Source organism: Drosophila bipectinata, chromosome 4, assembly GCF_030179905.1.
Source record: "Drosophila bipectinata strain 14024-0381.07 chromosome 4, DbipHiC1v2, whole genome shotgun sequence".
Taxonomy (NCBI): domain Eukaryota; kingdom Metazoa; phylum Arthropoda; class Insecta; order Diptera; family Drosophilidae; genus Drosophila; species Drosophila bipectinata.
In genome coordinates this window covers 6121917-6141432 of record NC_091740.1, presented here as the reverse complement: position 1 = coordinate 6141432, position 19516 = coordinate 6121917, and the positions used below count along the sequence as shown (strand labels likewise).

Below are 19516 nucleotides of genomic sequence, written 5' to 3'. Positions count from 1 at the left end.
TACAATAGAAGCTATATCATGCTGATCCCAGCATTCCAGGGGCGGCATGTACGGGCGTTATTTATCTTTTCGATTCATCGCTCTATCTTCAGCGAGCTTAGAATCCACCCAGATTTCTGTAATCTTTGCAAAGCTTTTCCTTGTCTGGTCTCTCCCCTAGTAAAGTTATTATTATAAAAAGAATCATAGAGCGATCGGAGTAGTGAAGGTCAGAGAAAACCACGCGGGATAAAGGCTGACCCATTCAAATAATTGTAAAACTAATCAACATAAATTAAGCAAGTAAAATAAAATGAAGTTCAATGCATAACTGTGTCTAGTCGTTTGGATTCAAAACCCCCGAGCAGAACTGTGCTCAACTATGACATTAGTTGAGCCCATGAACGGCATTTGTCACAACACCCGATTATATAAATTATTTCCGATTGAAATTTAAAATTTTCTGCCAGCGTTTTTTTGTTTTGGTTAGGAATTTTTATTCCGCACTTTTTGTGTTATATAGAAATATTCATTTATTTATTCACAAAAAACAGAAATGCAAACAATATTGGGACAATAATTGGTTTACAAAAAAATGGTTTATACATTTTATAATAGATAAAAAAAAGTTCATGCTAAACCGTCAGCCAACTAATGAAGATTAATTAAATTTAAAAAGTTGATGGGGCTGCAGTTTTTTGTTGGCGTAAGCCACAATATTTCACTATTCTTGTCTTTCTACTCATTTTTTTTTATACAAAAAAATTCAACAAAATTAATTTACAGTTTAACGGCTGTGCCGGAGATTGGTTTTAATAGTGCTCTTTATTCAATGAGACTCTGACACAAACTGAACCTTAAAGCTAACAAAAAATATTTCATAGCGGCCACGCAAATGTGCAGTGCTTGCCGCTATGCATGGGCTTCCGGCCAGACGTTGTGTCAGCAGTTTGGCCAGAGCGAGCTCTTAAATAATCGGACATTGCCGCTGATCGGTTAACTTCAGATAACTACTCCCCCTTCAAGAATGAGGCCGCCCTCGGCCGACCCTATTTGGGCAATCATCTCCTTCAGCTGGGACGCGGTTTTTCGGGCCTGAATGACTCGCCGATAGGTCAAGCCGATGCAAATTAAAGCACAGCATATTGCTTCCGCTATGAACACCAACTGATGTATGTAACTGATGGTGGTTAATCTCCTTCCCGAACTCTTTGATGTGCTCCAGATTACGTTCACTCAGTCGGTGAAGGTGAGGAAGGCTAAGAACGTTACGTTCCATGGTAACGTTCAGGGAAGGTGAGCTGGCCACTCCTGGAGCCCTCTTCTGGGCTGTGTCATGATTGACCAATAGGGTTTCGTTGACAATGGCACTCTTCTCAAAGGTGAATTATCTGGTTTTGAAAGCAATTGAAGGGCTTGTTCGTTGATTAGATTGTGTGGGTTAGCGACAGCTAACTGTGAATTGTGGCCACGCTTGAGAATGCCTCTTCTTCTTCTACAACGTTGAGTTGTTGCCTCGAGAGGGCATCCGCAACTAGGTTGGGCTTGCCAGGACTTTGGCATCGATGCGTTCTTTCCATCTTTGATTTTTGTATTCGGATTGCAATCCGAAACCGCGTAGGTCAGCGGTTGGTGGTCAGTGTAGATGTTTAAATCTTTGACCCCATAAAGGTTGTTTGGTCATTGATGATTTTCAATGCCATTAAAATAAAACAAAGAAGTTAATTAAGTTCAACGTTATAAACTTTATTCAGGCCGCATATGAAATTTGGATTTATGAGGATTTATGAACAATATGGGAAATCCAATTAAGGATGCGAGCGCAGTAAGAAGACGAACGAGCGTGGCGCCAACCTTCCAGAAGAGGCTGAGCGGATACTCGCTAACCTTAAACGCCGAATTAGCAAAGCCGAGCGGCCGAAAGAGAGTCGGCTTGCGACCAACAAAACATCAGTTACTACTTAATTATTATGTTTAAATTAGTTGCTTGCTGCTTGACCCGACATTCTCCCCCCAGTTGGGCCTTCTACTCCAACTTCATCCTTTAGGCACAAAAGGCACAGCTTAGTCAATGCTCGCTTGGTAATTCCAGATGAAGTTTTTATCACCGCCACTCGAAAGATACCATCCCGACCAGGGCTTAGCTCCATTATGCTCGCAAGCGGCCATTTCATCGGAGGTAGATTTTCGTCCTTTACTAGCACCACATCGTTCGGGGCCAAGGCAGGACCGGAGGCGCGCCATTTGAAGCGCTGCTGGAGAAGGCTAAGCTACTCCTCCTTCCATCGGTACCAGAAAGAATGCTGCAGGAAAGACACGCGCTACCAGCTGTCCAACCGGTTGAAGTTCAGCTTTCTGGGCTGTGTCATGATTGACCAATCGGGTTTCGTTGACAATGGCACTCTTTTCAAATGTGATAAGATATGTGCCCTTTATATGGACACAGGTGCCATTATCCACACACACGTGAGCCGAGCGATCATTTACAATTACTATCCCTTCATCAACGTAAGTGGTGTAAATCGCTTTGTTGGATCTCGCAATGCGGCGTGCCTCCAGCGTGAAGCTCTTGGGCGCATGATTTTCTGCGAGCCAGCCGGCAAAATGTAGCTTCTGATGTCGGGGAGCACTTTTCCACGGTGTGGATCTCTTTGTCTCATTCGGCAATGACGTTGTTTTCCAGGCTGAGCATGGTGTGGTGATGTGACGATGAGAAAACGGTGATCTTGCTGCAGGCCGTTTTTATCTTCGGAAACTTAATAATAAAATGTAATATGTTATCGGACTGTAAGATCTTAACGGACGATACGGACAAAGCATCTCTAATCGTGGTCTCGGTAGGCTCTTCCATCCACACACCTTCCAGGTCTGCATGATCTAGGATGCTGGGGCTAACAATATTAACTTTGGAAAGTGCCACTGCTAGCATCAACCCCTGCAGCTCCATTGCTATCATCCTATTTCGAGTTAAAAGCATCTCGAATAGGTGCCCAGTATCAATTTGGGATTTTTTTGCTGACCTCAGAAGTTGGTTGACGGTAGCGGAAATTTTATTGATTTGAATTTGTACTTTGTTGTTAATATTAACCTGCCTATTGTTTGCATTCGTTAATTGGAATTCATTAAATTTAATTCTTTCAAAATCTTCTGCGTCCGGCGTTCCTGCCACCACCTTTAGCGCAGTCCCTAAGAAGTCTAAACGTCTTGCTACCCTATGATGGATGCTCAAAGAGTCGAGCATGTCGCGTAGGTGGGCAACATCAACAACTAGGAGTTTCTGCATGTGGGATTGCGGGAACATGACGGTCATCCCATTAGTTTCTTCGATGACGCGCCTTATTCCGAGAGATTTGCTGAGTGCTTTACAAAAGCAAATTCCTCCTATATTAGGATTCGACCATCAACGATGGGAATGTATTTGGCTTTGGATTAGTCCGTGACGCGTGCCGATGTTGTGGTCAAAAGGAAAATCAGGGATATAGTTGAAAACCTGTAATTTGGATTGTTATGAATTTTGTTGAAGTTGGGTAGCCCACCACCAAAGCATGATTAAAATAATAAAGGGCGCAAAACTTATGCCAAGTGGCTAGGAAAAAGATAATAAAAAGATAAATTATCAGGCGAGCGATAAGATGGTCGCGCTCGGCCTACCTAAGGTTGTCTTTGTGGACCACCCTCCCCTTAATGAGGATTGTGGTCCCCATGTCCGCCTCAACGGTTTTCTCTTCACATAACGGTGGGAGTTTGTTGCCTAGGCGTCTGCTGGACTTCACTGGGACTTTTTCGCCAACCTCGAATACTCTATTTTGGCGGGAAGAGTTTTCCCTGTCCCGGAGCTTGTCTTGGGCGAGTTTAATTTTATCTTGTATTTCATATTGCGGCTCATCTGATTGTGCCTGCACCACGTCAGCCGGCCTCTTGTCGATCACCGAGTGGATAGAGTTGTTATATCTGGCCGTGACCAGAAGTATCAGCTCTACGGTATCGCTGATGCCATTATCGATCTTAAGACATCTAGCAAGCTCTACCAAAGTGCTGTGGAAGCGCTAAACTTGGCCGTTGGAGACATCGAAAAGGTTTTCCAGCATGGTCACGATGGAGTGCGAGTTCAACGATGGTTCGTTGTCGCAATATACGACATTGGCTAGTTTGAGATCCTCTATGGTTCTAGAGGGAACGGTTGGACTACGGCAAATTTTGAGAATTTGTCGATGCACGTAAGGAAATACTTTTTATCCGTAGAGAAGATGTCTATGTGTAGCATTTCTCCTACATTTCATTTCTCATTTCTCTCCTGCGAGCTCCTCCAGCAATGACTCCTCGCAAGTGAAGTCAATAATATGCCGTCTCTTGTTTCCAAAGAGAACGAAGCTCCGCTTTGACGGAGAGCGTGCTTTCTCCAGAATTATCTGGTTTTGAAAGCAATTGAGGAGCTTGTTCGTTGATTGGATTGTGTGGGTTAGCGACAGCTCACTGTGAATTGTGGCCGCGCTTGAGAATGCCTCTTCTTCTTCTTCAACGTTGAGTTGTTGCCTCGAGAGGGCATCCGCAACTAGGTTGACCTTGCCAGGCATGTAATGGACTCTGGCATCGATGCGTTCTTTCCATCTTTGATTTTTGTATTCGGATTGGAATCCGAAACCGCGTAGGTCAGCGGTTGGTGGTCAGTGTAGATGTTTAAATCTTTGACCCCATAAAGGTTGTTTGGTCATTGATGATTTTCAATGCCATTAAAATAAAACGAAGAAGTTAATTAAGTTCAACGTTATAAACTTTATTCAGGCCGCATACGAAATTTGGATTTATGAGGATTTATGAACAATATGGGAAATCCAATTAAGGATGCGAGCGCAGTAAGAAGACGAACGAGAGTGGCGCCAACCTTCCAGAATAGGCTGAGCGGATATTATTATAAGATATATATATTCCCGTTATTATTATAAGAAGAATAAGAAGAAACCACGCGGGATAAAGGCTGACCCATTCAAATAATTGTAAAACTAATCAACATAAATTAAGCAAGTAAAATAAAATGAAGTTCAATGCATAACTGTGTCTAGTCGTTTGGATTCAAAACCCCCGAGCAGAACTGTGCTCAACTATGACATTACGCCCATGAACGGCATTTGTCACAACATTTTTGGTGGCCCATGAGGGGATCAATCCACACACGACTCCACAATCCATGGTCATCTCCAACATTTCCATCAAAATCGTTAATGGAAACCTAATCTCAACACGGAACCATTATTCTCCTTTTCAACTCCTTTATTCTCTTTGACAAAGAGGAAGCCAAAATAACGGAATCAAACTTTGCATCGCACGTGTCGCGAAAACGCTTGCCCATTGTCGCTCTCTCACTTTGGAAGATACGTACGTAAGTGTGAGTGCATTCGCAAAATGAGCAAGCCCAAGCCAGCAAGCACTTCCAGTGCAGAATCTGAAACAATGGCAAAGGGTGGCAACGCCGACAGCTTGTTTGCGCTCCAGAAAGATCTTCACAGTCAGCTCAATCAACTCCAAGTAAACTTCAAGAAGGACAGCACGTCTCGGAAAACTAAGCCCTATTTCCAACTGCGCCTTTCCAAACTCAACTTAATAAGCCAGCAATTCAACAAGAATCATCAAGAGTTCGTAAGCGCTGGCTACCCCACACACCCTTACTTCGTCGATAATTTAGCGGACCAGTTCGAAGAGGAATTTATCACAGCGTTCTGTTTAATCTCTACGGAGTCCGAAACACTTTTCCCCACTCAGCTACCAGCGTGCGCCGAGCAACAAGCGACACCTGTTCCTAAAATGCTCGGCCCTGGTGCGGCAGTCCAACTTCCAAAGTTGCCAGTACCTAACTTTTCCGGAAAGTATACAGATTGGCCAGCTTTCCATGATCTGTTTATGCAACTCATCCACCAGAACCAGGCGTTGTCAAACATTCAGCGATTCCATTTTCTCAAGCAAGCATTGCCTAAAGAGCAGGACCAAGATGTACACCAAATGGAACTAACGGATGGCGCCTACACAATCGCATGGGATCTCATCATCAAACGTTATGATAACCCCCGTTTACAATTCATGCACCACATGAACGCCCTCTACGACTTACCCTTTATCTCAAGGGAGAGCTCATCAGAGATCAAACATATGCTGAACGTAACCAACGTATGCATCAACGAGTTCAATCGTCTCAAAACTAATATCCATTCTAGCACGCAATGGATAGTCCATCATTTGATCGCTAGATTACCTACGACAACTGTACAAGCCTGGGAGCATTGCTTGGGAAACTCCAGCGACATTCCGAGTTTCCTCGACTTGAAAACCTTCCTCAACAATCGCCTCGTCAGCATGAACATCATTGAGAACCGGAAATGTTCACAGCCCACGCACAACTCTACGATCAACAAATCGACAAACTATCCACGCCAAAATCCCAAGCAAAAGGGTTCCGGCTTCTACAAGGGCAGCACGTTCCACACCACGACTGGAACCAGCGGTCCCATCTCTTGCGTACACTGTAAGGGGCAACACATTTTGCGGCGGTGTCCTGATTTTTTATCTAAGGATTGCTTTGCCCGCAAACGAATCATTGACCATACAAAGGCATGCCTAAATTGCCTCAGCATCCATCATCCCTTGTCGCAGTGTGGCAGTAACAAGAATTGTTTACAATGCGGACAGCGTCACCATACCCTGCTTCACTTCCCCACGACGTATACCAGCCCATCACCGATTATTCAGAACGCAGCAAGCGAGAGCTCCGATCTTGCTCATCCTCCCGATTCCATTACAGTGCTGATGGCCACTGCCGCGCAGTCAACTCGATCCATTTTGCTCTAGTACAACTACATAATAACAGCACCGGACAAACTGCCGTTATTCGAGCCTTGATCGATCATGGCTCTGAGGGCACGTTAATCACAGAACGTGCCGCTCAGTTGCTGGGACTTCCACGTCACCAAGTCACAGCACAGATGACCGGGGTCGGTGATAACCCAAAGAACATCTGTAGATTTAGTACAGAGTTCTCCATAAGCTCATGTACGGACCCTCAATTTCACCATCTGGTGCGACCAGCGTATGTCCTCAACTCGATAACCTCTCATTAACCAAGAAGCAAAGTCAACGTGGACACTTGTCAGCATCTTCAGGGATTACACTTGGCCGATCCCACCTTTACCAGGCCAGGCCGCATCGACGCGTTATTTGGAGTAGATCTAATACCATATTTGTTGCTGCCAGATTTACGGAAAGGAGCTTCAAATCAACCTATTGCTCAACTCACTCAATTGGGTTGGATCGTGTTTGGCCATTGCAATGAAACAAGGGCAAATGTGGTAACCATTCGTTGCCATCAGACTAATCTGGATGCACTGGTAAAGGGTTTCTTCGATCTTGATCAAATCAGCTCTGAGAGGACCTTAACAGCAGAAGAACAATGGTGTGTGGATCATTTCCAGCGTACCTGCTTCCGACAACCCAATGGAAAATACCTGGTCCGGCTTCCGTTAAAAACTGAATTTGACAAGGAACAAGTCATCGGAAAGTCTCACCAAATCGCACTCAATAGATTCAATCTCTTAGAACGTCGGCTAAACAGAAACGGCAAACTGAAACCACAATATCACTCCACCATTAAGGAATATTTTGATCTTAAGCAACTCTCCAAAGTCACTACCGCAGAAACTCGACATCAAATGATCACTCCAAGAGGTCAACAGTATTTCTCATCATGTACTCTCCCACACCACGCCGTGATAAAGGAGGACAGTACAACGACCAAAGTTCGGGTGGTGTACGATGCATCATGTACCCCTTCGAACGGAAAATCCCTTAACGACATATTGTGCATCGGCCCACCGCTACAAAACGATTTAGGAGGAGTCATCATGAAATGGAGGCTACATCGTTACGTGTTTGCAGCAGATATCCAACGAATGTATCGCTGTATCGACATGCACCAGGAGGATGCTCAATTTCAACGCATCTTATGGAGGAATGATCAAAACGAAATAGCCGAGTACAGCCTAAATACTGTCACCTTTGGGACTGCATCAGCACCGTATACAGCCATACGCGTAATCCGTCAACTCGCTCACGAACTCCAGTCTTATTAAATGAAGTATATGTCGACGACGTCCAAACTGGTCACAATACTGTTCAGGGAGCATTGGAAATACGAAATCAACTCATTGCTACATTAAAATCGGCTGGAATGGAACTCAGGAAATGGGCATCAAATCATCCACAGATCTTATCCGGAATTCCTGACCAGCACATGGCTCAAAAGAGGCATGTAGAAGTAAATTTCCAGGAGACTATTAAAACTCTGGGACTTTATTGAAGCCCACACGAGGATTTATATAACTTCAAGGTTCGATTTGACCTTCCTGCCTCCTTTACTAAACGTTCCTTTCTTTCAGTAGTCGCTCGCCACTATCGCTCCCTTTGTAGGGGGGCGTTGGTTCCGCAAAAGATTCCAGGATTAGGGATGAAATGATAAATAAAAAAGTCGGGGCGTCTTCCAGTGGATATAACGCGGTCAGCTTTATTGGGCTGCTTACATCGAATACTAACTTAACTTAGAAAAGCAAACAAGGCAAAAGTAATAGAAAAAATACGATCGACGACGGCCGACGAAGGAGCGAGAGCGCAAAGGGGGGCGAGCGCGGATGCGCTCTTCAGCGCGGGTGCGCTCTTCAGTGCTGGTGCGCTCTTCAGCGCGGGTGCGCTCTTAAAGTTGCGGCACAACGGCCCCTCACGTAAACATCCTCCCCCCCTTGCAATCGCTCAGGTTGCAATAGATCCTTCGTCGCTAGCTATGCGTCACTGCAGCTAGAGGGCGTACACGGGTCGATGAAGGCCCCCGTGTCGAAGATCCGGGTCCCGGTGTTGTCGCTGTTCCGGGTCAGCAGCGACGATAGGGTGGGCGCAGCGACCGCGTCCTGCGGGGGCCCTCGAGGAGAGGCGGATGACGCGGGCGGAAGAGCGGTGGACGGCACCCGATGAGTGGCGGACGAAAGCAGTGGAGCGCTTGACGACTGCCAGCCAGTGGCGGAAGAATGCCGAGGAGTTATCGAAGAGTGCCGGGAAGTCTGCGGCCGTGGATCGGTTTGGGAATGCCGGAAAATGGCGGACGCAGGGCGAGAAACACCCGAACCGCGCCGGGAGTTGGCGGATGACGGCCGACGAGAGAGCGGGACACCCCGTGTACTGTCTCCCGGGGGCGGTGACCGGTGCTCCTTGTTCACGGGGTGCAGCAGCGTGTGGTGATCCTGACCACACGTCTTACAGCCGTCCCCACGCCGACAGGATCCGTCGGAGTGCTCGTGGGCCAGGCAGCTCGAGCAATAGCGGTTCACGAGAACCGCTCGGAGCCGCTCCTCGGCACTAAGGCGTAGGAAGCGCCGACACCTCTTCAATGGATGGATCCCATTGCAGACTCGGCATCGGTAGGATTGTGTACCTCGAGTACATCTGCTCTCCAGTGACGGATCAGTCGGATCATCAGCTGATTGCCACCGTGCAGCGTGATGCGATGTATAAATCGAAGAAGGAGTCGAGAAAGAGTTGTGCTCGCATCCTGAATCGAAACCCTGAACCTGTGAGTCACCGAGGCTGCGGGCAACTCGTACGGAAAAGACAGAGACGCTGCGGGGGTTAGCTGGAGACAATGGGCCTGTCAGCACCCATCCAAAAATGGTCTCCTGACCGAGAAGCGACCCGCAGATGTTAGCCTTGGAATTACAGAGGAGAATGGACGGCAGAATGTCAGCTCCTAATAACACATCGATTTGGGAGCTCTCAAAGAAGTTGGGGTCCGCCAGGGGAATGTCGGGCAGCCCCTTGAGAAGATCTCGCGAAAACGGATATGATGGCAGATTTCCTGCCAACTGCGGCAGAACGTAGGCCGCAGTCTCTAATTGTAGCCCGGGTCTAGACGGCGACCGAATGGAGAAATGGCACAATTTTGTAGACTGCGCGGAAATGGTCTGATTAAGGCCGGAAACTTGGGCTTGAATCGTCTTGAAGGGAGGCTTGACGAGGTTGAACAGTCGTTCCGTTATGAACGTCGCTTCGGAGCCTGAGTCTATCAGTGCTCGTGCCTGGACGGTGCACCCCAAATGGCACACGTTGATAAGGGCCGTGCCCAGTAGGACGGCTCCTGACCCGGAAGCGAAACACACCTGCACATTCGACTGATCCTCTGAGCCGTTTGTTGACGTAGGCGGACTTGGAGCGGTAAGCTGCGTAGGCGGACTTGGAGCGGTTGCGAATGGATTGCCGCGGTGCAAGAGGGTGTGGTGTCTGCTTTGGCATGTGGAGCAGGTATGGGCGCTCGTGCAGTCTCGCTGCTGGTGCCCTCGGGCAAAACAGTTTAAACATAACTGCTTCCTCCTTATGTAGTCAGAATCCCATTTACATCCATTTCTAGGAAACGCGGACATAAGCGAATGGGGTGGTCCTCCCTCGAACAGAGATCGCAGCCCTTTTGGCCCGGAACCACTCGAGTCTCGTATGAAGTGAGCCTCCGAGCAGGGGCAGTAGGAAGTCCCGACCTTGGCGGAAATTGCACGGAGCCACTAGGCCTGACGTCGTCGATGGCCTCCAGAGTGCGATGGCGCTCTGTCAGGAAGTTATCTAATTCCTTCCATGTTGGAATCTCGGCCTTATTATGTACGGATTGCTCCCACATAGAAAGTGTGACCTTGGGGAGTTTTGACGAAATCATAAATACAAGGAGACAGTCCCAAGCCTCAACATTAACGGAGGACATTTCTAGGGCTGTCAAACAACTCTGAATGGTAGCTTGCAGCTCCTTCAGCGCGACCCCGGACTCTTGAGAAATAGCCTGGATGTTGAAAAGGATCTTCAACTGGCTGTTGACCAATAGCCGCCGGTTCTCAAAGCGGTCTGTGAGGCTTTGCCATGCGGCGACAAACCCCTCATGGGTAAGCGGAGCCTTAGAAACAATGGTGTGGGCGTCACCACTTGTCTTGGACAATAAGTGGAACAACTTCTCTACCGGGGTGAGCCGCGAGTTTTGGATGTAAATGGCCGTAAACAAGTCTCTGAAGGTGGGCCACCGAAGATAATCACCCGCGAAGACCTCGGTATCCACCGGAGGTAACCGGCAGCCTGTAGGCGCGGGCGTGTGGACATTGACGGGAGCCTGAGTGGATTGGGAAGCAATTTTACCCCGAAGCTGGGCAATACATCTCGAATAGACGGAGTAACAGTAGCTGTACTTCGCTACCAGCACTGTCGAGGCGGCCGCATTGTCGTCGGACACGGCTAGCAAATCGGAGCAGCTCTCATAGCTCTTCTCCACCTTCTCCCATAGTGCCTGAATTTGGTCCCGATGAACTTCGCACATGTATTGAGAGCCTATTTCCGTTTCTGGGGCGCCCGGAGTACTTATGTTAGCCTCAAATTGGATAATTCGATCTGTTGTGGCGATGAACTTTTTCAACGCCACTTCGACCGCACTTGGAGCCATTTTTGCGACGGAATGAGTCTGCCTCTGTGAAGGACCGGGGGTTGTATTGACGGATTCGTCACTCCTTGCCCTTGGACTGGCACTGGTAGCCTCAGGCTTCAAAAGAGGCGTCCGCGGAGATGCGGATTGAGATCTGTCCAAACAGATGGCTGGGATCGAACGCGGCTTTTTGTCGTCTCCCGTGGGCATTCTCAGAGTCCAATTCGCTGATCAGCGCTTGTCGACTGACTCGCGCAACAGGTGCCCCGTACGAAGTGGTGGCCGGTCGCACTAATGTGATGAGAACGGTGAGATCGCGGATGAAAGGCAATTACAAGGAGCAAGTGCGAACTAGTGGCGCCGATATGGAAAGGAAAGTCGTGTGCGGCACAATTCGAATGTGGAAAGAAAAACTTCAGGCACCAGAAAAAACCCAAAAGGAGACGAGGTTTGTTCGGATTGTAGGCGGATGTTGCCTGATGCGGAGTAGAAGCAGAGTTGGAGGCACGAAAAAAATGGAAACTGAAAAACTGGAAACTTCGTACTGAATTTAATATATACTGAGATATTAAATTCTTAACTATTTTCGAATTTGCGGAGCCGGAAGGTCAACTTAACTTTGGCTTGAATTTAACACACAAAGATATAAATAATTAATTTTTGGCTAACTGTTGGATTTAAATATGATGGAGCCAGAAGGGTGGAGTTGAAAATCTTAATTTTTAATCAATTGAGGTTAATTATCACGAAGCTGGAACGGTGGAATTGAAACCTAAATATTTAATTAATTGAATTTAATTAACACGAAGCCGGGAAGATGGAATTAAAAAACCGCGGCTCTATTCGGACAGAAGGTGGATAATTAAATTAATTAATTATAATTTTCCGATAGTTAAATCTTCGACTTTAATTATTGAGTGGCCGGAAAGGTGAATTAAAAAACCTGGCCCTTAGCTCAAAGAAAAATAAACAGAACCGAAAAACACAACACGGCTAGGTCGAGAATTTAAGCGACACAATCACGGATTTGTAGTGAAATGGCGGTTTATAATTGTTAGTTTTAGAAAATGTAAAATATTTTTTTTTAATTTTATCGGCTATATATTTCCTGAAATTGGAGGCAGAAAATATTTGGAAATTATGTGGACATGCATGCAAGTAGGGCAAGGGCATGTGGGGCATATGATGGTACAGTAGAGCTTCGATAAGTGGACTGTATATGTTAAATTTTATCGGTTATATATTTCCTGGAATTGAAGGCAGAAAATATATGGACATGCATGCAGGTACGGATATATGTAAGGGCATGTGGGCATATGTTGGCACAGTGGAGCTTTGATAAGTGGACTGTATAATTGGGGGAACAGAAAAGTTATGTGGTGTAAAAAATGACACTGATTGAGGAAGATAAAAACAAATATTACGACAGCGGCGGACTGTTCGGTGAATTTGGAAATTCCGGAACTAATTCACACCGGTGGCCAATATTAATTATGCCTTCTTTTTGTCACCACACAATTTCACTGTTCACTTGCGATTTTTTTCGCGGATTAATTGCACCAAAAAAATATGTATGTGCGTATGTATGTATGCGGATGCACATATGCCTCGACCGTTGGCAAGCGAATGAATAACGGAGAGGCCGAACACGGCGAGGAATATGGGCAGCACACAAAACGGAGACGGATAGAAAAATTTGCCGAATTTTAAGATTATTATAGATTATTAGAAAATCTCAACCTGCCGTTGTGTCGGAAAACTCGGACTTGGAGTTGACACGGAGGGAAAAACAATCTTGCAGCAGTGTGAACGAAATTTAATGTTCGGATCACTGCTGAAGACCGGCAGAGAGATGGGGACGGAAAAATGTACTTATCTTTTGGCGGAACAGTGCCGAGAACTGCTGGCAGAAGAAAATCCAGTAATGATCCGGCTCGAAGGACCAATGATTGTAGGGGGGCGTTGGTTCCGCAAAAGATTCCAGGATTAGGGATGAAATGATAAATAAAAAAGTCGGGGGCGTCTTCCAGTGGATATAACGCGGTCAGCTTTATTGGGCTGCTTACATCGAATACTAACTTAACTTAGAAAAGCAAACAAGGCAAAAGTAATAGAAAAAATACGATCGACGACGGCCGACGAAGGAGCGAGAGCGCAAAGGGGGGCGAGCGCGGATGCGCTCTTCAGCGCGGGTGCGCTCTTCAGTGCTGGTGCGCTCTTCAGCGCGGGTGCGCTCTTAAAGTTGCGGCACAACGGCCCCTCACGTAAACAGATCCCTTAGGCTTTATAGTTCCTGTCACTACTACTGCAAAGAGTATTCTAAAGGACATCTGGCAGTGGCGACCCGAGACATCCGACAAGACCGAACCCGCTCTCGATTGGGACGCCCGTTACCCCCAATACTTCAAGCCCGATGTGAAGATTTCCGACATCATTTACCAAACATTGAACAGTTGAAAATACCTCGGTGGCTTGGTCACCAGACCGGTGAGCCACAGTCACACCAACTACACGTCTTTTGTGACGGCTCCTCGCAAGCTTACGCAGTCTGTGTTTATCTCCGAATACAATATCCATCCGGGAGAGTGAGCACCGCCCTCTTGACCGCACGGAGTCGAGTCACGCCCACGAAGCCGCTAACGATCCCTCGAATAGAACTCTCTGGTGCAGTGTTGGCTGCACAACTGGCTAAATGGGTACTAACGCAGTTTTCATCCACCGGAATTCCCATGTCAGTTAATTTCTGGACGGATGCATCAATCGTTTTATATTGGATTAAAGGAAATCCCACCCGTTGGAAGACTTTCGTCTCCAACCGAATTGGCAAGATTTTGGAATTAAGTACTACAACCCAATGGCAGCACGTACCTTCGGGAGAAAACCCAGCCGATTGCGCTTCAAGAGGTCTTACTCCTCACCAACTAGCCAGGCATGACATCTGGTGGTTCGGTCCCGAGTGGCTACGGCAGGATGAAAATCGGTGGCCGAAGAACACGTACTCTCCTCCCCCTGACCAACATCACGAAGAAAGACGACAACCAACCAACATCACAGCACATGTTTGTTCACTTGGCGACTCAATCATAACCTCTTACTCATCATATAACAAATTGTTATTTGTTATGGCTTACATCCACAGGTATCTGCATAACTTACGCCACCCACAAGAACTTCGTCATGTGGGCACGATTCGAGTACCAGAATTACGAGAAGCTCTACATAAAATCGTAAGGATGGTTCAGAAAGAAGCCTTTTCTCAAGAGATCAGCCGAGTCCTGACACGGAAATCTCTATCCAGGCACAGTGCCCTCAGCGCTCTTTGTCCGTTTTTAGACGACTTTGGGATTCTGCGACTCAAAGGACGACTGAAGAACGCTCGACAACTGTCCCAAGCACAGAAAAATCCGATCATTATACCCAAAATGCATCATTTTACTGACCTCGTAATCAAAAAATGCGCACCTAAACACTCTTCATGGAGGCACCGAGCTCACCTTAGCAACCATTGGCCACACATTCTGGATAGTCAATGGGAAACAAGCAGTAAAAAGAATTCTACGACAATGTGTCCAATGCTTCAAACATCGCCCAAAGCCAGCCTTTTTGAAGCCACTGGCGTCGACTACACGGGCGCCTTATACTTGAAAGCATCCAGATTCCACTGCTTTCAGTGCATCCAGTGTTTATATGTTTAGCAACCAAGGCGATACATCTAGAAGCGGTCACTGGACTATCTACTCAACACTTCCTTTGGGCTCTTCAACGCTTTATTGGACGTAGAGGTTTGTGCAAGCATCTATACAGCGATGGAGGAACCAATTTCATCGGCGCAGACAATTCCCTTCGCATATGGCAAAAGGAGTTTCGAAATTCCATCGACACGGACATCGCACCCACCCTTACGGCCCGTGGCATCCAATGGCATTTCAACCCACCGCACAGTCCTAATTTTGGGGGACTGTGGGAGGCGAATGTAAAGGCCGTCAAAACTCATCTGTATCGTTCCTTCAAACTCACTGCTATGACCTATGAAGAACTATCCACGGTGCTCACCCAAATCGAATCATGTTTAAACTCACGTCCACTCTGCCCCTTATCAGCAGATCCAAACGATTTGTCCCCACTTACTCCCGGGCATTTCCTTATAGGAGGACCTTTATTGGCACCTCCGGAACCTTCTCCTCCGGACGGTCAACGGCTCCTGAGACAATTTTGGCATCGATGGAGCGCCGATTGGCTTTCACATCTACAAGCACGTCCGAAATGGCGCCAAGAACGAACGAATCTGCAAATTGACGATCTAGTTGTAATCAAGGATGACCGGCTCCCCCCAAACGAATGGAAGATGGCTCGAATAATCGATTTGCATCCTGGAGAAGATGGACTAGTTCGCGTCGCCTCACTGAAAACCGTTTCTGGAACCTATAAGAGATCCCTGTCCAAGCTATGTCCATTGCCAATATCCACCAATCCTACTCCGAAACTTGAAGAAGTCCAATAATACAATAGAAGCTATATCATGCTGATCCCAGCATTCCAGGGGCGGCATGTACGGGCGTTATTTATCTTTTCGATTCATCGCTCTATCTTCAGCGAGCTTAGAATCCACCCAGATTTCTGTAATCTTTGCAAAGCTTTTCCTTGTCTGGTCTCTCCCCTAGTAAAGTTATTATTATAAGAAGAATCATAGAGCGATCGGAGTAGTGAAGGTCAGAGAAAACCACGCGGGATAAAGGCTGACCCATTCAAATAATTGTAAAACTAATCAACATAAATTAAGCAAGTAAAATAAAATGAAGTTCAATGCATAACTGTGTCTAGTCGTTTGGATTCAAAACCCCCGAGCAGAACTGTGCTCAACTATGACATTAGTTGAGCCCATGAACGGCATTTGTCACAACACCCGATTATATAAATTATTTCCGATTGAAATTTAAAATTTTCTGCCAGCGTTTTTTTGTTTTGGTTAGGAATTTTTATTCCGCACTTTTTGTGTTATATAGAAATATTCATTTATTTATTCACAAAAAACAGAAATGCAAACAATATTGGGACATTAATTGGTTTACAAAAAAATGGTTTATACATTTTATAATAGATAAAAAAAAGTTCATGCTAAACCGTCAGCCAACTAATGAAGATTAATTAAATTTAAAAAGTTGATGGGGCTGCAGTTTTTTGTTGGCGTAAGCCACAATATTTCACTATTCTTGTCTTTCTACTCATTTTTTTTTATACAAAAAAATTCAACAAAATTAATTTACAGTTTAACGGCTGTGCCGGAGATTGGTTTTAATAGTGCTCTTTATTCAATGAGACTCTGACACAAACTGAACCTTAAAGCTAACAAAAAATATTTCATAGCGGCCACGCAAATGTGCAGTGCTTGCCGCTATGCATGGGCTTCCGGCCAGACGTTGTGTCAGCAGTTTGGCCAGAGCGAGCTCTTAAATAATCGGACATTGCCGCTGATCGGTTAACTTCAGATAACTACTCCCCCTTCAAGAATGAGGCCGCCCTCGGCCGACCCTATTTGGGCAATCATCTCCTTCAGCTGGGACGCGGTTTTTCGGGCCTGAATGACTCGCCGATAGGTCAAGCCGATGCAAATTAAAGCACAGCATATTGCTTCCGCTATGAACACCAACTGATGTATGTAACTGATGGTGGTTAATCTCCTTCCCGAACTCTTTGATGTGCTCCAGATTACGTTCACTCAGTCGGTGAAGGTGAGGAAGGCTAAGAACGTTACGTTCCATGGTAACGTTCAGGGAAGGTGAGCTGGCCACTCCTGGAGCCCTCTTCTGGGCTGTGTCATGATTGACCAATAGGGTTTCGTTGACAATGGCACTCTTCTCAAAGGTGAATTATCTGGTTTTGAAAGCAATTGAAGGGCTTGTTCGTTGATTAGATTGTGTGGGTTAGCGACAGCTAACTGTGAATTGTGGCCACGCTTGAGAATGCCTCTTCTTCTTCTACAACGTTGAGTTGTTGCCTCGAGAGGGCATCCGCAACTAGGTTGGGCTTGCCAGGACTTTGGCATCGATGCGTTCTTTCCATCTTTGATTTTTGTATTCGGATTGCAATCCGAAACCGCGTAGGTCAGCGGTTGGTGGTCAGTGTAGATGTTTAAATCTTTGACCCCATAAAGGTTGTTTGGTCATTGATGATTTTCAATGCCATTAAAATAAAACGAAGAAGTTAATTAAGTTCAACGTTATAAACTTTATTCAGGCCGCATATGAAATTTGGATTTATGAGGATTTATGAACAATATGGGAAATCCAATTAAGGATGCGAGCGCAGTAAGAAGACGAACGAGCGTGGCGCCAACCTTCCAGAAGAGGCTGAGCGGATACTCGCTAACCTTAAACGCCGAATTAGCAAAGCCGAGCGGCCGAAAGAGAGTCGGCTTGCGACCAACAAAACATCAGTTACTACTTAATTATTATGTTTAAATTAGTTGCTTGCTGCTTGACCCGACATTCTCCCCCCAGTTGGGCCTTCTACTCCAACTTCATCCTTTAGGGACAAAAGGCACAGCTTAGTCAATGCTCGCTTGGTAATTCCAGATGAAGTTTTTATCACCGCCACTCGAAAGATACCATCCCGACCAGGGCTTAGCTCCATTATGCTCGCAAGCGGCCATTTCATCGGAGGTAGATTTTCGTCCTTTACTAGCACCACATCGTTCGGGGCCAAGGCAGGACCGGAGGCGCGCCATTTGAAGCGCTGCTGGAGAAGGCTAAGCTACTCCTCCTTCCATCGGTACCAGAAAGAATGCTGCAGGAAAGACACGCGCTACCAGCTGTCCAACCGGTTGAAGTTCAGCTTTCTGGGCTGTGTCATGATTGACCAATCGGGTTTCGTTGACAATGGCACTCTTTTCAAATGTGATAAGATATGTGCCCTTTATATGGACACAGGTGCCATTATCCACACACACGTGAGCCGAGCGATCATTTACAATTACTATCCCTTCATCAACGTAAGTGGTGTAAATCGCTTTGTTGGATCTCGCAATGCGGCGTGCCTCCAGCGTGAAGCTCTTGGGCGCATGATTTTCTGCGAGCCAGCCGGCAAAATGTAGCTCCTGATGTCGGGGAGCACTTTTCCACGGTGTGGATCTCTTTGTCTCATTCGGCAATGACGTTGTTTTCCAGGCTGAGCATGGTGTGGTGATGTGACGATGAGAAAACGGTGATCTTGCTGCAGGCCGTTTTTATCTTCGGAAACTTAATAATAAAATGTAATATGTTATCGGACTGTAAGATCTTAACGGACGATACGGACAAAGCATCTCTAATCGTGGTCTCGGTAGGCTCTTCCATCCACACACCTTCCAGGTCTGCATGATCTAGGATGCTGGGGCTAACAATATTAACTTTGGAAAGTGCCACTGCTAGCATCAACCCCTGCAGCTCCATTGCTATCATCCTATTTCGAGTTAAAAGCATCTCGAATAGGTGCCCAGTATCAATTTGGGATTTTTTTGCTGACCTCAGAAGTTGGTTGACGGTAGCGGAAATTTTATTGATTTGAATTTGTACTTTGTTGTTAATATTAACCTGCCTATTGTTTGCATTCGTTAATTGGAATTCATTAAATTTAATTCTTTCAAAATCTTCCGCGTCCGGCGTTCCTGCCACCACCTTTAGCGCAGTCCCTAAGAAGTCTAAACGTCTTCCTACCCTATGATGGATGCTCAAAGAGTCGAGCATGTCGCGTAGGTGGGCAACATCAACAACTAGGAGTTTCTGCATGTGGGATTGCGGGAACATGACGGTCATCCCATTAGTTTCTTTGATGACGCGCCTTATTCCGAGAGATTTGCTGAGTGCTTTACAAAAGCAAATTCCTCCTATATTAGGATTCGACCATCAACGATGGGAATAGTCCGTGACGCGTGCCGATGTTGTGGTCAAAAGGAAAATCAGGGATATAGTTGAAAACCTGTAATTTGGATTGTTATGAATTTTGTTGAAGTTGGGTAGCCCACCACCAAAGCATGATTAAAATAATAAAGGGCGCAAAACTTATGCCAAGTGGCTAGGAAAAAGA

At 46.2% G+C, this 19516-nt stretch overlaps 1 protein-coding gene across 1 annotated transcript; it reads left to right on the top strand.

Annotated features, from left to right (window-relative positions):
* The first annotated feature begins 14632 nt into the window (after positions 1 to 14632).
* LOC138926885 (uncharacterized) lies at positions 14633 to 15956 on the top strand. Its single transcript, XM_070282491.1, has 2 exons — positions 14633 to 14682; positions 15236 to 15956. The coding sequence occupies exons 1-2, from the start codon at positions 14633 to 14635 to the stop codon at positions 15954 to 15956; spliced, it is 771 nt and encodes a 256-aa protein (XP_070138592.1).
* Positions 15957 to 19516: the final 3560 nt, after the last annotated feature.

What these genes read in the sequence shown, in the direction of transcription:
- LOC138926885 (XM_070282491.1), top strand. Translation starts at nt 14,633, where the DNA reads ATGTGGGCACGATTCGAGTACCAGAATTACGAGAAGCTCTACATAAAA. An exon ending in GAGAAGCTCTACATAAAATC is followed by an intron (nt 14,683 to 15,235) that starts GTAAGGATGGTT and finishes TATTGGACGTAG; the next exon opens with AGGTTTGTGCAAGCATCTAT.